Raw genomic sequence first — 18,675 nt, 5'->3', positions numbered from 1 at the left:
TTTTTCGTCCTCTTACTTCCATTTTTGTCCCTTCTCTTATATTCAGCAACCTTTCTTTTGTCTTGAAGAAAACAGAAAAAAAAAAAAAGTGTAATAAATCTGGTAGGATAATATGTGTTGAGAGGGAGCAAATATGAAAGAAATAATAAGAAATAAATATCCTTTTGTACTGTACTTTCTGATATCAGAGTTTACCACAAAACCTTCAATAATCACTTTTTCAAACTGACACTGACAACACGTCTTGGTGCATGGTCTCCACAAAATGGAATTGCTGGAAGATGGCCAGCAGGGGGCACCCTGACTTTCACTGGGATGTCAGATGCATCTTCAGGACACTCTGGCATCACAGTGATGACCACAAAGAGTAAAAACTCAAGCTGATGATAAGGTCAGAGATGATGCTGCTGCTGCTGACGATGATGATGATGATGATGATGATGGTTCAAGAGGGCGGATGACAGTTATGTGATGAGAACATCTATCATGCTTTCATGACAATAATGGATACATCAAACATATACCACTGGATTTAAACACATTATATTGTCTATTTTTGTGTTTACAGAAAACAATGCAGCTGAAATTGCCACGTTTTAAAAAAACTGCTCCAATGTGATGAGACAGAACACAGAGCTAAGTAATAACTGTGTAGGTGACAGGGTTGGAGTCAATTATAATTGTAATCACGTAATTGATAATTAATTACAATTATGGCATCATTAGGGCCCGAGCAACAACAGTGCGTAGGACCCAATTGTAATGCACCTCATTTTTATTATTATTATTATTATTTACGGCGAAATGATAGCATTTCTGACCCTAAACACGTTCAAAAACTCATGAAAATTTAAACGCGTATTAGGACTGACGGTTATTGGACATGTGAATGACTCAATGGCGCCCCCTCAAAAATTGTATTTGCTCCCAGCTGGAACTTATGACATCATGACTGGAGAATGATGTGTTACCATGACTACCTGTAGGGTTGGGAACCTCTGGGTACCTCACGATACGATACGATACACAGCTCGCGATATGACGATACTGCGGTTATCGATATATTGGTCAGAAATCAGTCTACGATAATCTATGACATAACAAGAAAGAAAAAAAAATTAAGTGAAAAAAATAAAAATTTCATTTTATATCTCTGAAATACAATAAATTGAAAAAGTGTCCTATGAACAGTGACACTTATTTACAGAAATGTTGCACTAAAATAGTGTCAACATACCAATGTAAACGAATAAGTATCTCCAATATTGCTTTCTGTAAACAAAAAATAGGGTCTTTCTTACCAGTGACATCGTTATAGTGCAATATCCCAGTAAACAATATATTGGTTCCTTCAACAAACAGTGATAACATGTCTGTGAAGATGTACCTGCACATTTTAGTGAAAAAGCAGGAAAGGTTTTGAAAATAATAAAATAAATCCTAAATAAAAAAATCCATACTTAGCGCAAGCATATCGATAATCGATCGTGCGAAAAAATATCGTGATATATTGCCATATCGTCACACTCCTAACTACCTGTTAACATATATATTAGGGATGTAACGATTAATCGTAAGGCAGTTAAAAATCGATTCATAGGTATCACGGTTGATATCGATTTTCTAAAAATTAAATCGCAGTATTTGTAGGCGGCGGGCGGAGTTTGCTAATACTTTCTTTCTGGCCGCCTTCTACTCTTAAATATGTTAATAAATGATTCATTGCCCCTTTAGCACCGAAAGAATATCTGTAATATTACTTGAATATCTGTAAAAGTCACGTTTTTCTATTAGCTCTGTCTGCTAGCATAGCTTCTCTTCTTCACTGCAAGATATCTCAGTGTAATCACTGATTTTTTTCAGTTGCACTTTTAAAAGAAAAAGAACTATTATGCAGTTTTGCATTGTTTATTATAGAACCAGAATTTAAATTAATAGGCTTCATTTTCATTTGTATTATTCCTTTATTTATTTCATTCAAGATTTATTTTTAGTTAAATTGCATTGTTTTGAATAGTTTATCAAAGAATTCTTTTGACAATGAAAAATAAAAGGAAAATAATACAGTGTTTTCTAGATTTTTCCCAAAAAAAAATTTGTCTACAGTCCCATTTTGTAAAATAAATCGTGAGAGAATCGTATCGTGAACCTAGTATCGTGAATCGAATCGGGAGTTGAGTGAATCGTTACATTCCTAATATATATATATATCTTTCGGTAGCCAGAACATCACGAAAATTAAATCACATTAAAATCTGTTCATAACTTTTCAAGTTATAATGCTAACTGACAGAATGACAGATAAACGGAGGGTAAAACATAACCTTCACTGCAGAGGTAGGACTCAAACGGAACTTGTAAAGCATTTATTTATTAAATGATGTATTAACGACATCATTGCAGTCCAAACAAATCTAACGTTGCACACCCTTGAACCAAGCAGCAGCCATGTTGAAACTCTCAGGTCAGTCTGATCCTGATTCGCAGAGATATTTGAGGAACGCGCGCACGTGATAAAACAATCTTGACAATAAAGTTAAATCATTATAAATTGAAATATTCCTCTTAGCAGCCTGTTCACTTGGATGATGTGCTACGCTTATAGACGTTATTAAGAGTTTGTAGAGCCAAGTAGATGCTAATTAATTATAGCAACTTTCATTTGTATGCCAAAAAAAGTGAGTTATGGTTTAACCCAACCGTCATTCATAATAATAATAGCGCCACCTATTGGTAAAAGGAAATCATAGGGCATTATATTTGCACAGAACATTGGAGGAAAGTTTGTGATAAAATCCTTGAAAATGGTCAGCTACGTCTGAACACTTTCACATTTCTACCACACCCCGACATGCAACACACCTCAACGTGCGCTACTTCCCGATGTGTGTGGTTGCGAGGGCCCGTTTATCGCTGCTTGCAGCTTTAATATTAAATGCAATTGTAATTTTAAAAACCTGTTGCCGTCGTAATCATAACTAAATTGTAATTCAGTTTAGATAATTGACGTTGTAATTGTAATTGCCATGAACATTCTATAGAAACTGTCAATTAAAAGCTGTCAATAAAAAGTATGAAAAACTGTCAATTATAATTTAACACAAAACTGGGGAACCATGTTACAGTTTATGTACAGTTGTACACATATGTAGTTAATTATTAAAATACAGTAGGTTCCATATCAGGCTTTCCCACATTTTACCATTTAATTATTTTTTTTTAAATCGCGGGGTATACTGACACAAAAAAGGCACATACGCCCACACCAAAAATATTAAAACCTATATTTTTATTGATTAGGAAGCCTAACAAGGTCACCAATAGATAGGGAAGAAATTAGATGATAGACATTTGTTTTTTGTGTATTTTACAGCTGATTTAGGACCTGTTTTAAGAGATGCTAACAGGAAATTAACAAACAAAGAAGGTTAACTTTTATTATGTTATTTATTTCAGGCTCAGTAATTGTGATTAATTGTAATTGACCTTTATTAATTGAGCACATAATTGTAATTGACATTCTGAGGATTAATAATGTTTGTAATTGAATTGTAATTGCGAAAAATGCTGGTCACTATAATTGTAACTGAACATGGATAATTGAAAATGTATTTGTAACTGAAAAATGTAATTGACCCCAACCCTGGTAGGTGAGGGTATACACACAATGCACACTTGTCTTTGTGTTTGTGTGCATTTTCTTCAGCTTTTTTCAATAAACTTCACAGGCTAGCGAGAATTTGTGTTTGCAATCAATTCAAAAAGGTTGCTTACGTGCACTGCAGGTCTGAGTAAGAGCGTGTGTGTGCGTGTGTGTGTGTGTGTGTGTGGGGACTGATTCTCACCATTGTCCCTTGCTGTCGACGGCTCATCCAACGCCATCTGTTCTGCAAGTTCAGACAGAGAGTCATCGACGGGCCGAGCGCTGCGTAGAGTCATGGAGAGCCTCCGCTTGATTATCTTCATCCTGTCCATCTTCTCTATTGCGCCGCTGGGACGCTCGGAGCCTGAGGAGAAGGACGAAAAAACCGCCAAGCTGATTATTATCATCTCAAGCACCATTTTAAACTCCTACACTGTAATTAAAGTGGTATTACAATAATCCAGGAGCCTTTCACACTCACTTTTTTACTGAGAGCAAGCAAAAGCATCATGGTTACCCTTATCATAACATAATAAGGCACAAAAAATTGTGATTAAATGCATTTAAATCTCTTAGCTCATAACTCACTATTTTAAGACGTAAGTAAATGAAGAGCCAGTTTCGGCTTTGACTTATATACATGTGCAATAAAAAAGAGAAAGTGATAATAGTATATTATTATTTATAATACAGATACAATTGTGCAGTACATCCCTTGTAATGACTACCACACTTTTTTTGTTCCCAATAGCTATATTTACTTGCACAATGTAGGGCTGCACAATCAATCAAATTTTTATCGCGATCACGATTTTGGTTGCCACGATTAATCTGATCGTCGGCAATATTTACATTTAAACTACGGGCTCTGCATTCTGTAATAATGCATTTATTTTGTTAGCCAAATTCTTGGGTCAGTATTTTTTAATTATTTTTTTTAGTATAATTCTTAATTTAAAGCTTCATCTTGCACTGATCTTTTGCAATTTATGTAATTAATGTGATCGGCTGATCCGATCAATGGCGTCATTGTCGTGATGAAACTTTCAGTAGATGCTCCCAGTGCATTGTTTTAGTAAAGTGTCTAAAGAGACGTTAAACGTAGCCATAGCCACCGTGTCAGGATGGCCGAGTGGTCTAATGCGCCACACTCAAGGATTCGTCTTCCGCTAACGTGGGTTCGATTTCCACTTTTGACATATACATTTTTTCATTTTAACATATTTAAAAGAGCAAATTCCACCTTTAAAAATACATATCTGACAAAGATAAACATTTTAGGGTTAGGGCTAAAATAAAAGGGTTAGCGGGGTAGCTAAAAATAAATATGAGCTAAAATACAATTGACAGAACTTTAAGTCACGTGGTGCACCTATCACGTGATCTAAACTGGCCAATGAGGGGCGATGCGTATGCAGAAAGTGGCAGTCTATGGATACGTTTAACGTATCCATAGACTACGTTTAACGTATCCATAGACTACGTTTAACGTATCCATAGACTACGTTTAACGTATCCATAGACTACGTTTAACGTATCCATAGACTACGTTTAACGTATCCATAGACTACGTTTAACGTATCCATAGCCACGGCCTTGTTTTATCGTCTCATTTACTCCGAAGAGTTGTTTGCTTTACGTGACACGGCTTTATTTCACTCGCATTTGTGCACAAAGGTATAAACCTATGAGCGTACGGCGAAAATGTCTCTCGGTTGAAGCAGAGCGTGCGTGTGTGTTTGCATGCGTGTGCGACCCACCTCCGCTGTGCACATGTGAATCTGTACCTTGTAGTATCTGTACTTTACTTGAGTATTACATTTGGGGGACACTTTTTACTTTCAATCCACTATTAAATAAATAATACAAGTGAGTAAGACTAGAAAGGTTATACACTTCTTCTTACCCCTTTTGAAAATGAGTATCTTTAATGAGAAGATGATCAAATATGCTTTTATTTACTACTATTATTATTATTATCGTGCTATATCACATCCATAATCTATTCTGTGAAAATTAAAGTCAAACACTCCTATTTTATGTCTTATATTTACACACACACACACCTTAGGCTCAGTTTGAAAGACTCTCATACTGTTCAAACCAGTATCATCTCTAACTGTTTTTTTCAAGGAAGACAATGGTCAATACATTAAAACCAGAGTGAAAATAATTTTCAAATGATCATTTGTAACATCGGTAAAGTCTCTTACCTGCAGCAGCAATTTCTCATCAGAATATAAGCTTTTAAAATACACAAATTTTATTTAACTTCTAAATACTCAGATCAGTAAGAGAGTTTGTCCAAAACAATCACTCGCACTAAGAGAAGCTATACTGAAGTTATCGTTGTGTTTGGTTATTTTTTTATTTTCATCTTGCAGCCACGGCAACCGTTCACATTTGATGACGATGTAATGAAACTGTTTCGTACATGCATACGTTAAGTTTTGATGAATTAAGTAAATATATCATTACGGACTATAAGCAACAGCAGATTGCTTAACCGCGAAGCTATCCTCAGCTTCGGGGTTAAGTCCCTTGCTTCACAGCAGTCATTGAATATGACATGGGACTCCGGTTTAATCCAACAGCAGCAAAGTTTATTTTGCCACTCACTCAAAAACGGCATAAAGCTTATAATCGATCTCACGCTCCCTCACTCCACACACTGGTCGAGCAATCAGCACATTAATTCGCAGTTAAAGGGCCACGCACCCCCACACACACACACAAACTCTGACAACAAATGTTATGTTCAGGTCCTGCATGGAAATGTTTAACTCTTCCATTCCCTCACAGTCACAAGGCTGCGTTTAGGTCCTGAAACATGGAACCATTTGATTTTCCGTGAATCTGTATCAGGTAGTACCGAAGGAATTTGGTTCATATCGGTGATTGTTTTTTTTTTAACTCATGATCGGTGATCGGCCCAATAATCATGATCAACATAATCGTGGCGCCCTAGCACAATGTATGTATGTATGTGTATGTATTCTTATGCACCCCTCCCCCCGTGCATGCACTGCAGGATAAAAAGGATGAAAGTGTCAGGGGGAAAAAAGCCAGAAAAGCCAGGAGAGACATAGAGATAGTATTACAGTCAGTTGAATCAAACTAAAATGAAAAAAATAAGCTTGTAGATGGCAGTGTGTGCAGCTCCCGAGAGGTTTCACAAACAAAAGCAATCTCACATGAGCTGTAACTGACACTAAGGGCCTGAACTGCTTGAGTCTCTACAATCTTCTTCCTTCAAACACTGTGTATTCCTATTGGTTCATGCCTGAAACCCACAGACGTAATTTTCAATCAGCCTTCTTGGCATTAAATACATCCAAAATCCACCAAAGTGAAAAAAAATGAGATGGAAGGAGAATAATATAGTCATGGCATGTTATAAATATGTGGGGGTTTCAATACAATTTATTGGAATTATAATGATGTGAATTATGTGGAGCAAATATTAGAGTCTAGACTTAACTTCAGTTATAGCTAGCTTTGTTTCAGGTTTTTTTTTTTTCAATCCCTAGCTCTATCTTTATGTTTAATGCTTGAGTTAGCATTTTTGTGTTAAAAATAATTGAAGTTAATTTCAGGCCTCCTTGGGTCCTCTTAATGACGCCCACCTTACACGCACATCTGCTGTGGATGCACACGAGTGTGGTTCACACATTAGTTTTTACCAAATTTTGTCAGATTGCTTTTACCTTTTTCCAATTGACTTTGTGAGCATGTGTACCAAAAATGAAGTAAATTGCTGCACATTCAGGAGAATTTCTGACATCCGTGAAAGTTGTGCATTTTTCGGTTGAGCTATAAAAACAGTAAAAAAGTGTACTGACGTTACATTGGTAACATTTTTGGTACAGATGTTCAAAATGTCAATAGGAACAAGGAAAAACGTGATCCGGAAAAATTTGGAACACTTTTGCTTATAGCATCATAATGTGAACCACCCTAATGCACAGGCATGTCTGTAGCTCACGTTCTGACATAACTTAGAAATGTAAATAGATAATAATAATAATAAAAAGCTTTGTCACACTTGAAAGCACACACTCTCTCCCTCTCTTCGCTCTTCATAGTGTCTAAGCATTAGGAGCATTTCTCTCTACGTGTCACTTCACTGGCACAGCATATTTCACTCCTCTACACAATAGTTCGTAGCATCACATTATACCATCGGCACACTCTCATACAACCCCTTTAGCCTCGTAATTTCTCCCTCACTCAGGTGTAACACTATGTCTCTGTTTCCATTAATAAAGTCTGACGATCACAGATAAGCAAAATATATATTTTTTTTTTTTGCAAGAATAAAACATGTATAGTTGTCGTTGTGAAAAGATTGCACTCCATGTAGTGTTAACATATGACGACGAGAGCTGCAACTAAGAATTATTTTCATAATCGATTAATCGGTTAATTAATTAATCAATTAATCGATGAATCAGATTTTCTTTTTTAAACACAGTTTATCTATAAAGCACATTTAAACCCTGCGTAAGCTGATTTAACTGAATCAAAAGTGTCTCTCACACAAAAACGCACGCACACGCAAGTCACACACAAACTGCACGCGCACACTAACACTTGTGGTGTTCGTGTGTGGTGAGTGCGCACACACACACAAAGCTCTGCAGGTGAACCAAACAGCTCTGCATCACGATCAGTTACATGAATCCCACGACGCAACGAATCGATAATGAAATTCGTTGCAGATAATAGTCGATTTTCATCAATTCGTTGTTGCAGCCTTAATGACGACGTTTTCAACCACGTCTACATGCGCACTGATTAGCTTTGCAATCTTGCAGTGAGAAAATAGCACATTCAAAGTATTCAGGCATGCAAGAGATGTTGTGCCTTTATTTTAGATCTTAGTAGATCAGACCCTCAGTGCTTCTGTTCTGTGTACTTACTGGTGACCCAAAGTTGCGTAAGACTTGGACACATTTTAGACTCAGTGAGCTTTCAAAGTTACAAAGTTCTTAAAAGTGCCCCTCAGCAGATATTTAATGTCTGTTTTTTATGTATGTGTGTACTTTTTTTGTGTGGAAGTCACTTTGTTGCGTTTCTCTACACTCTGCTTTATTAGCCTCAAGGTAAAAGTAGTCATAAAGGAGTATTTCTGTCTCCCTTCCACATCCTGCTACTTCTATCTAACGGTTAAGGGCAAAGGAGCTGAAACACACAGGCATCAACACACACAAATGCACATTGCACCCGCTGCCTCCCTCTTTGTGTCCAGTCTCGGAGGCTTCAACAAAAGCCATTCATCCTTTCAAGCTCTCAGTCTTTCAGGCCTATTAGAGACAACCAACGCTCCGAGGGAATTCAAACATCCTCACTCAGGACAACTGGCCTTCCCCCCTTCCAACAGAAGATGTACTTAGGTGGTTAGCTGTGGACGTACAACTAACAACCACTGGAATACCCGGTTAACGTGAAGCAAGCTTAATGTGGTTTGCATTGTAAAACATTTTTTTTTAAATGAAGAAGAAATTCATATGTATTCAAATAGAATAATTTATGACACGGATTATCATTATGGAACGAATCTCCCCCCACCTCATTAACATGTTCTCTCAGACATCATTAGCCATGAACCCTGATTGGGCAAAGAGATTGGCTTCTTCAAAGGCAGGCTTACGGCAATCAACCACAACATTTCAAGAATCAATGAATCCCATTTCTAGAAAGGCTCATGTATAATAATAATCTACTTATTTACTACCATAAATGCATAGCAATGTTATCAGTGAGACACACGTGCTCCCATATCCAGACATGAGCACATGCATTGACATACAATTCTGACTAATTTCACAGTCCACATGTGTTCAATTAGCCTGAGGGCTAATGGGATTCTCTTAAGCAAGAAGCGCCGCCAATTCAGAATATATTTTCAATTCTGCTTATAGATTAAAAACTAAATCCCACCTATTGGAAAACCAGATTTAGTTAGTTTTTTTTAAAAAAAAAATCAGATTTATTTAAACTATCAATTCTTTTGAGACATGGATGGATGGATGGATGATGGATGGATGGATGGATGGAGCAGATCCTACATTATAAACTCTAAATTAATTTCTGCAACAAAAAAACCAAGCTCTGGTGCCATGCATTGATGATTCATATAAGAATGTTTGCATATTTCTTATATACAGTATATTGTAAAACTTAGATTAAAAAACCAACCTAGGCTAAATTCAATCCGGTTGGACAGAAGTAAATTTATTTTCATTGGACTTGGAGAGGTGCTGTCATTTTTCAGTAGATGCATCTTAAACCTGATGTGGGGGGGATGAAAAATGAATTATGAATCAATAACGCGTGAATAGCCAAGTGGGAAAAATGTGCACATATTTTGCCTTTAATGTAACATTTGCAACAAATTTGTTGGCTTAATGTCTTTAAAGACAATTATAATCAGGAAATATGAGCATCATCCCTGCAGATGGATGTGTTAGTGTGAAGAGCTTGCCAGATCAGCGATAGATAGTTGGATACGTGGCTTGAGCCTATACAGCCTGTGCCAAACAACAGGGACCTCTACATAACGCCCACTAAACACAGAGACTCACCAGCTGACAGGGATGACACACTCACAAAATAAACACCCTTAATAGCTAAATAAACACTTCGGTTGGCAAGAACTTCAAAAAAATTATTATTATTATTATCATTATTATTATTATTACATGCACAGAAAAGTGAAAGAAACGCAAGTGAGGAAAGGTCAAAAGGTTGAGGGAGCCATTGTTTAGCAGAGTATCCATCTGTGACTGCTAACGACCTGCAGGGAATCACAGGTGTTTCCATTAGCATGAGGGGAAGCGGTGCAACACAGGTGGTGTCGTGGCACACCTCTGAGGAGAACAGAGGAGCAGCACAGCCTGATTTATTCAAGACACACACCATTTGGGTTGCTAGGTTACCAGCTGAGTGAAAGTGCAGTTTCCATCTCTGAGGTGAAAATCTGAGAGCTCACATCATTTACGTCCCTCAATATGGTCCCAGTCCCACCATTACACACACACACACACACACACACAACTAGCAAACATGCAAATGTCAGCTTCAGAAACTTCCAGCTCTTTATTTGTGGGGATGCAACAGAGCACTGCATTGTGGGATTCCACTGCCAATTTGTCCCTTTCCAGAAGCCAAATTCTACACAAACACATGTTTCTATACTATTGATGCATGTGTTTTCAAACAGGGAACGTACAGGAGCACATTGCAGTGGGTACTCGGAAAGATTTAACAATTTATTCAAAAATGATCAGGAAATATTCCAAGTTCTTTTATGGGCTATTTTTTTTTAACGAACTAACAATTAAACTATTGCTTAAAGGGGGGAAAAAATCACTTTCTAATGGTTTTTCTACAGTGATATACATCCCTTTAGCCTCATTCAGAAGTCCAAAGTTGAAAAAGTTGTTTCCTCCCTCCCTTGTTATTCCACATTTTGGCAAAAGTAAGCTCAAAACCGGCGAGTTCAATTTTGCAGGCAGTTGACGTCACACGCCAAAACTCCTCCTACTGACAATCCTCTCTCCTCCTAACATGGACATAATACCCGCCTCTGAGAATGTGAGCTCCTCCCTCTCCAACTATCTAACAGTTAAAACACTAATATTATTATTAGGCTTTACACAATCAGGATTTTTGGGCCGATCACCAATCAGTGAGTTTAAAAACCCGATCCGATCACATGAAGTCGGGTTGTTTTTTTTAGGTTCCGACCAAATTCCTTTTGGTACTACCTGATACAGATTTACGGAAAATCAAAACGGCACCACGTTTTGGGACCTAAACGCAGCCTTGTGACTATGAGGGAGTAGAAGAGTTGGCTATTTTCATGCGGGACCTGAACATATCATTGCACGCATAAGAGCGTAAAGCAAACAAACATTCGGTGTAAGTGAGACGAAAAAAACAATACAATGGGAGCATCTACAGAAAGTTTCATCACGACAATGACATCATTGATCGGACAGGCAAATTAAGACATTACAGCCGATCACATTAATTGCATAAAATGCTAAATATCGGCCGATCAGATCGGTGTAAAGCCTACATAAAAAAATCCTATAATTTCTTGTAATTTTTCAAAACAGGATTATTTTATGCTTTAGATGCCATGTTATCACACTTCTGACAATAGGACACAAAAATTAGCTATTTGCTTAATATTGAAGTAATCACATAAAGGTTACATGGTATTTTTTTTTTTTCTTATTCCACTTTAAAATACATTTATAGTTTTGAATTTGTAGATTAAGTCTGAAGGAACCAATGTTCGAAACACTGTCAGGTTCTGTTTAGTTTTGTTTGCGTTTAACCCTTGTGGTCTTTTCGTTTTTCTGTGAGTTATTCTGTTTTCGAATACGTTCTCTTGCGTTAACACTTGTCTCTGTGTTTCCAGGGACTCCTGCTTGTGGCTCCACCCCCCAGTGATGTCTGTGGTTTGTGACTGATTAGCTCCCTCATGTTTCCACCCAGGTGTGGACCGTTCCCAATCAGGCCTCCTCCACTATTTAGCTGAGTGCTTGAACACTGAATGTTTGCTGGTTCATAGTTGCCCTTCTCGTAACCTGCAGCGTGTCATCACCTGATCCCTGTCTTCCCGGCACCTCCTTGAAGTTGTTTTTGAATATGAGTCTCTTGTTGGATTTTTGAAATTAAATGGACTACTACCAACGCTATCCCCACCTGCTGCCTCCATTGATCTCTTCTTTTGGGTCCACACCATCACCTAACCCTGACATTCACAAGTGGAAAAAGCATATAAAATTAGAGAGAGGGTGCTTATGATATAAAGAAGGGTACACATGATTTGACTAAAATGCAAAAGGGCTGCACGTGGGCGAAAAAGCTTGTAATGGGAACCACTGCTCTATAGTTTGCCATCTGAAAACCTTCCCATATTATAACAGTATTTTGGTTTTATTGTCTTCCATCTTGCTTTCTCTACCCACAAATTATCTGCATGAATGGACAAATATGCAATCTGGCAGTGAAGATTTGGAAGTTACTCAAAGCAGTGTTATACAATACAACACATCCATATCGGATGGATGGATGGATGGATGGATGAGACCGTGGAGAAGGTCTTGCCTGTCATTTTTAACTAAACAATAAGGAAAGCGATTGAAGCCGTAATCTATGCCAGTTGGCAGATCTGGTTCACAGCTCTCACACTATCAACTAAGATGAGGATCATTTTGCTAATGTCAGCTTGAGAAGCTTCCGGCTCTTTATTTCTGGGGGGATGCCGTGCACAAAGCACTGCATTGTGGGATTCAACTGCCAAGTTGTCCCTTCCAGAAACCTCTCTCTACACAAACAGATGCTTCAATGGTTTGTTGTTTGCTACCCTCCCATATTATGACATTATTTCAGTCTTAATGCCTGCCATTCCACTTTCTCCTACCCTCTGTCTACTCTTTACGCAGTCCCAGACATGACATCAAATCACATTGTGGCCACAAATTAGCTATAACGTTTGCACAAAACACTACTTCGTGTCCACGAAATAAGTATAACGTATGCACGAGATACTACTTAATAATATTAATACCATTCCCGGTGCTGTGTTGCTTTTATTTATGTTGTACAACCGTTAAAAAAGTATCAACGTGTTAGTTTGGGCGCAACTCTGTGTGCCCCAACGCGTCACATGCATAAAACCGGACTTTTCGGTGAACTGTTAAGTGTTGTAAACAGGAAGTTGCATGTTTTCGCAAGTTGTCAACCCTGTGTTCTTATTGTATTTCACATTTTACAATTGGTATGTGACGAAACAACAAAACAAAGAACACATGTACAATATGTTGCATTAAAAAAGAAACACTTTAAGTCGCTTCAATAGGGGCATCGATCCTGCGCCAATGAGAAAAGCTGATTGTACGACCACTACATTAAAAGCCCATCTTACCCTAAATCAACTTTTCTGTGCTTTAAACATCATAAAAGTGCTATTTGGGCTTCATGCACATGCCCAAAGTGTTTTTTTCCTTGATTCCCTCAATCGTTAGTTAGAGGGTGATTTGTCCCTTTCTTAGTGCAGGGCGAGCCCAAACACCTCGCTCCAATTTGATGACAAATTTGATGCAGCACTGAGCTGGAAGCTCTCTTCCATGATTGACATATAAATCAGGATCAGATCATGCAAAAGGTGCCTGTCATTTTCGAAACAAGAAGGAAATGGATTTCATTTATAATATACAACTGTTGGCAGATCTGGTTCAAAGCAATCACTGCGTCATCAAACTGGAAGGCGCCATATTGGAGGTACTCAGCAGGTAAACAAAGCAGTTCCCGAAAGAAATTTGGTGAATTATTGCCGTGTTTTGCCTGTACCAATCGGTCAGACCGTGAAAAACATTTGGAGTTTTATAGACCACCAAAAGTTATAACAAATCAGGGAGAAAGGAAGCGCTTGTGGTTAGCAAAAATCTGGACAACATCCAAATTTGTTCGGCCCATTTCTTGTCAAGTAAGTGAACTGTTGATAGCAGCAGCTCTTAACTCATTTTCTAGTGTGATGATAATAATATGATTCATATCAAGCTACTGCATGTGGCATTATTGACTTAATATAATCACATTTAATAGCATGCTACAGTAGCAACACAGTTGTTAAAATGTAGAGCTAAAATGTGCTGTATTTCTCATTGTATTCCAGGTAAAAGGTCTGACCTTTATCAAAAGGATGACCCAGATTGGGTTAGGGTTAAAACCGGTAGTTGATGATATCAGGATACGCAATAATCGCAAGACTCTGGGTTGTCATTGATCCAAGACGAGGTAGCCAACGTGTATGGATCTGCATCAGCAATAAAGCGGAACTTTTCCAAATATCATTTCCTGCTGACCAAGTCCTTCCCTGTATGTCTTTACATCTATAAATGACAACACATTGTGCTTGTACTGGTGAACCTTGCAAACCGTGCCACCCGCTGCACATCTCCGCTCTGGAAGCACTGGTACAAGCACCTTTTAAAATTTGACTGTTATACCTTTATATATGTGTTTTTGTGTTTGTTTGTTTGTTTGTATGGATTTTATGGACCCCGAATCTGAAATAAAGCTATCTGTAACGCATTTTGAGGAGCATTTCTGTGGATTCTGACATTTATCCATTGCAGTATTTACCACCGAGATCCTCCAATATGGCTGCACATCTGGGTTACTGTCCAAAAGGTAATGTAGGTGAAAATCCTCTATAGGGGTAAAGGCCAAAAGTGGCACATATTATGCAGCTGTTTGTTATTAAATGTGCCCGTGTGGCATACTGTGTCAGCAAATTCAACTCAGAATTGTCTTTCTGGTAAGACTTTGAGTTAAAAATATCAAGATGTATATTGTATATCGCCATTTTGAGAAAACATATCGAGAAACGAGTGTTGGTCCATATCGCCCAGCCCTAATATGGGTGTTATTAAAACTCCACAACACAACAACACTGTAGATCCGCATCATAGCAGTGGATGAAAGCAGTCAGAGAGCGACTGTATGACAGCATAGAAAGTATCAAAGTGAAGGGAAAACATCATATAAATGCGATGCCTGGTTGTTGGGGAATCCTCTGCCTTTAGTTCCAGGGCCTCGGACACTCTCGCTCTGCTCCCCCCCAGAGTCCCCGGGCTTTCCTGACGCACGCATCCGGGATAAGGGGAGCCAGGCACGGCATAGAAAAGTTGCACAGCCGCGTGTTCGCCTTTGTAACTCGTACTAAATCACGAGTTGGATTCTCTGTGAGACGGTTCCACTGAGATAAACACATGTTTAGGTGCGATTTAAAAGCAAGGATTGGCACTAACTTTAACACATGCGATCCGCAGAGCTATAAAATATCCACATGGTTTGCAAACCGTGTGGATATTTTTGAACAACATGAACGAGACAAAAAAATGAATAAATAGAAAATCTTCTCAACACAATTTTTTTTTTTTTTTTCAACCAGTCACGATTACGAGTTACCACCTGCAATGTCAGTCAGGTGATAACGACAGCCATGGTTAGTAGTTGTTCTTATTACCGGGATCACTGACCTGCTGCTGGAGACTATTGTTCCGTGTATGTGTGCGCTAATCCAGGGGAGACACACTGGGATGATCCCACTGCGACAAGTTCCTCCAACTAAACCACCCCCCGATGCTGCAAAGATACAGCCGATTTTCAGTGGCCACAGTCCGGGGTTATTCCCGTCCCAGCTCGGTGCGATGTGTCGCAGTGTCCCGCCGCTCCAACAGCTGCATAACCGGCTCGGAACAAGTCATCGTTTGTGCTGAACTTTCTCTCATAAACAGCTCCGTCCCGTGAGCCGATCACCAGCCATGTCTCCTCTGCTCTTTACCGTGTGCGTGTGAGAGATCCACAGAGCAGAATCAGCCAGTGCTGTCTGTCTGTGATCCCGGAAAACGCCGCAAGGGGTATCGGCTATGAGTGTGTTAAAGTACAGTGTTTCTCAAATGGGGGTACGTGTACCCCTAGGGGTACGCGATGGGCACTACAGGGGGTACGTGAGAGAAAGAGAGAGAGGGAGGAAAATTAACAAAAGAAAGCATGAATAATATGGGGTTTTATGTTTATTTTTTAGTTACAGATGATGATCGTACTAAATAATACCAGCAACTCACAAAACTACAATAAAAACACACAAAATAGGAGAAAAATATACTGAAAAATGAAAAGAACAGACAAAGAACAACAAAATACAAAAAAATGACACCAAAAACACACACTAAGAGAGAAAAAAACTTACTATTACCAGCAACACACAAAATGACAACAGGCACGCTAAATGAGAGAAAAATACACAAGATCACTACAAAATACACAAAAATAATAGAGAAACATACAAAACGACATTAAAAAAAACAATTACCAAATGACACCAAACACACACACACCAAGAATTATTTAAATAATACCAACAACACACAAAAACGACAACAAAAACATACAAAATAGGAGAAAAATATACTGAAAAATGAAAAGAACAGACAAAGAACAACAAAACACAAAAAATGACACCAAAAACACACACACTAAGAAAGAAAAACACTTACTATTACCAGCAACACAGAAAATGACAACAAAGACACACTAAATGAGAGAAAAATACACAAGATCACTACAAAATACACAAAAATAACAGCGAAACATACAAAACGACACAAGAAACAACCAAACGACACCAAAAACAAACGCGTCAAGAGAAAATAATTTAAATAATACGAACAACACACAAAAATGACAACAAAAACACACAAAATAAGAGAAAAATATACCGAATAATAAAAAGAACAGACAAACAACAATAAAATACAAAAACAATGACACCTAAAACACACACACTAAGAGAAAAAAATACTTACTATTACCAGCAACAGAGAAAATGACAACAAAGACAAGCTAAATGAAAGAAAAATACACAAGATCACTACAAAATACACAAAAACAACAGAGAAACATACAAAACGACACAAGAAACAACCAAGCAACAACAAAAACACATGCACAAAATAAGAGAAAAATATACTGAATAATAAAAAAGAACACAGACAAACAACAAAATGTCCAAAATGGCACAAAAATTTGTGATAGAAATGATCTTGATTAGAACATGAACTGAAAATACAAAAGTGAGTCTTGGTCCCACATCAGAGTGACTGGAAATGATAAAAACTATAGAAATAAATCTATTCAAGAAGCACAAAATACTGTTTAATTCACTTATTTATAAAATGAGATTCTCTAAAATGTGTGCTATCACTCATTTATTCCATCATGATGCTCTATAATGGTTTGTTCATACAATTTGGAGTAAAATGTTGTTGTCGGACAAAGTACTTGGATTCAAAAAGAAGAGCAAGGGCGATCCTGAGTCAAAACAGTTTGAGAACCCGTGTGTTAGTAGATCCTTCACCTATTGATCAAGTTAATATTGTTGATAAAAAGTGCAACAACAACAATTTTACCCAAGAACAATAAACAAATGTTATGCAATGTTAATAGAAATATTAGACGACCTCATTTAAACACAAACCTTTTTCTTTTTAAGTAGCATACCCCATTATGGCATTAATCCTGTTGGTGATTTTGTACATAAAATGTAATTTAATTTTCACCCAGAACAATGCTATTTTTGTTCATCCTACACAAAAACAATTGAACATTTATTTTTTAGTTGTGTAAAAACAAATGTGTTTTACACTGACATTCACAGCTGGATGTCTCTAAAAATCAATGTACCATGTACCCTTTTCTTCCAAAGATATGATTTATTTCATGGACATTCTGGACTCAAATCTCTGATGTCACAAATCTTGTTATTTTAATGGGTAAATATTTTATTCATATTTATAAGTGGGGGGAAAAAAACCCCTTTGTGTAATGTGTTCATTATCTGGTTCACAAACTACTTCAAATCTCTTGAATTGATCAAACAAAATACCAAAAAAAGCCACCAAAATGTATAAATAAATCAAAATGTCCTTGCTTTTTTTTTTTTTTTTTTAAGTTGTCACTGCCTTGTATGAGCCTTTTTCAGTTCTGTCTGTGTTTATTGTATACATTTTCTTTAATTTTTTTTCTTTATTCTTTATGTTTACCTCTCCAGAAAGTGCCAGGTTGTGTTAATGTGCCTTTGTACCCTAATACTGTATATATGTATATGTATTGTTACTGCAAAATGTAAAAAAAAAAAAAAAATGGAACCCAACTGTCTTCTATGGCAGAAAAATTAATCTGTGGCGGATGGATCCAAACCCCCTCCCATCTACGTCAGCTAAATTATTCATAGAAATTATGGAAATTCAACACTATATTGTAGGCAATTTTGAAAGTCAAATATTGTGATTTACAAAGTTCAAAACTTTACATCCTTGGAGAAAAAGATTCAATTCAGGACATAATCGTCACTTTTTAAGACCGGGTCAGCTTTATTTGTTGTTAATCAGTAATAACGCAGTACCGTTTCAGGTGCAGGTCTAAACCGCCACCCTGTGGTTAAA

General features: G+C 37.5%; 2 protein-coding genes across 5 annotated transcripts in view; one reads left to right on the top strand and one right to left on the bottom strand.

Moving 5' to 3' along the window:
* The window catches only part of LOC114467614 (cyclin-dependent kinase 17-like), a 68,505-nt gene extending 52,431 nt beyond the window's left edge, over positions 1–16,074 (bottom strand). For all 4 annotated transcript variants that reach the window (XM_028454050.1, XM_028454052.1, XM_028454054.1 and 1 more), the window contains exons 1-2: positions 15,709–16,074; positions 3,846–4,007 (exon numbers count right to left, since the gene is read on the bottom strand). In XM_028454050.1, coding sequence (XP_028309851.1) covers positions 3,846–3,975 — 130 coding nt within the window. In that variant the 5' untranslated portion in view covers positions 3,976–4,007; positions 15,709–16,074. The remainder of the gene's footprint in view (positions 1–3,845; positions 4,008–15,708) is intronic.
* LOC114467603 (DNA topoisomerase 1) overlaps positions 1–18,675 on the top strand; it is a 703,770-nt gene that overhangs the window by 355,033 nt on the left and 330,062 nt on the right. The gene's annotated exons all lie outside the window — the stretch shown is intronic.

This window comes from Gouania willdenowi, chromosome 7 (genome assembly GCF_900634775.1).
Source record: "Gouania willdenowi chromosome 7, fGouWil2.1, whole genome shotgun sequence".
Classification (NCBI taxonomy): domain Eukaryota; kingdom Metazoa; phylum Chordata; class Actinopteri; order Blenniiformes; family Gobiesocidae; genus Gouania; species Gouania willdenowi.
Note: the sequence above shows the minus strand (reverse complement) of the source record. Positions and strands in the feature narration are given on the sequence as shown.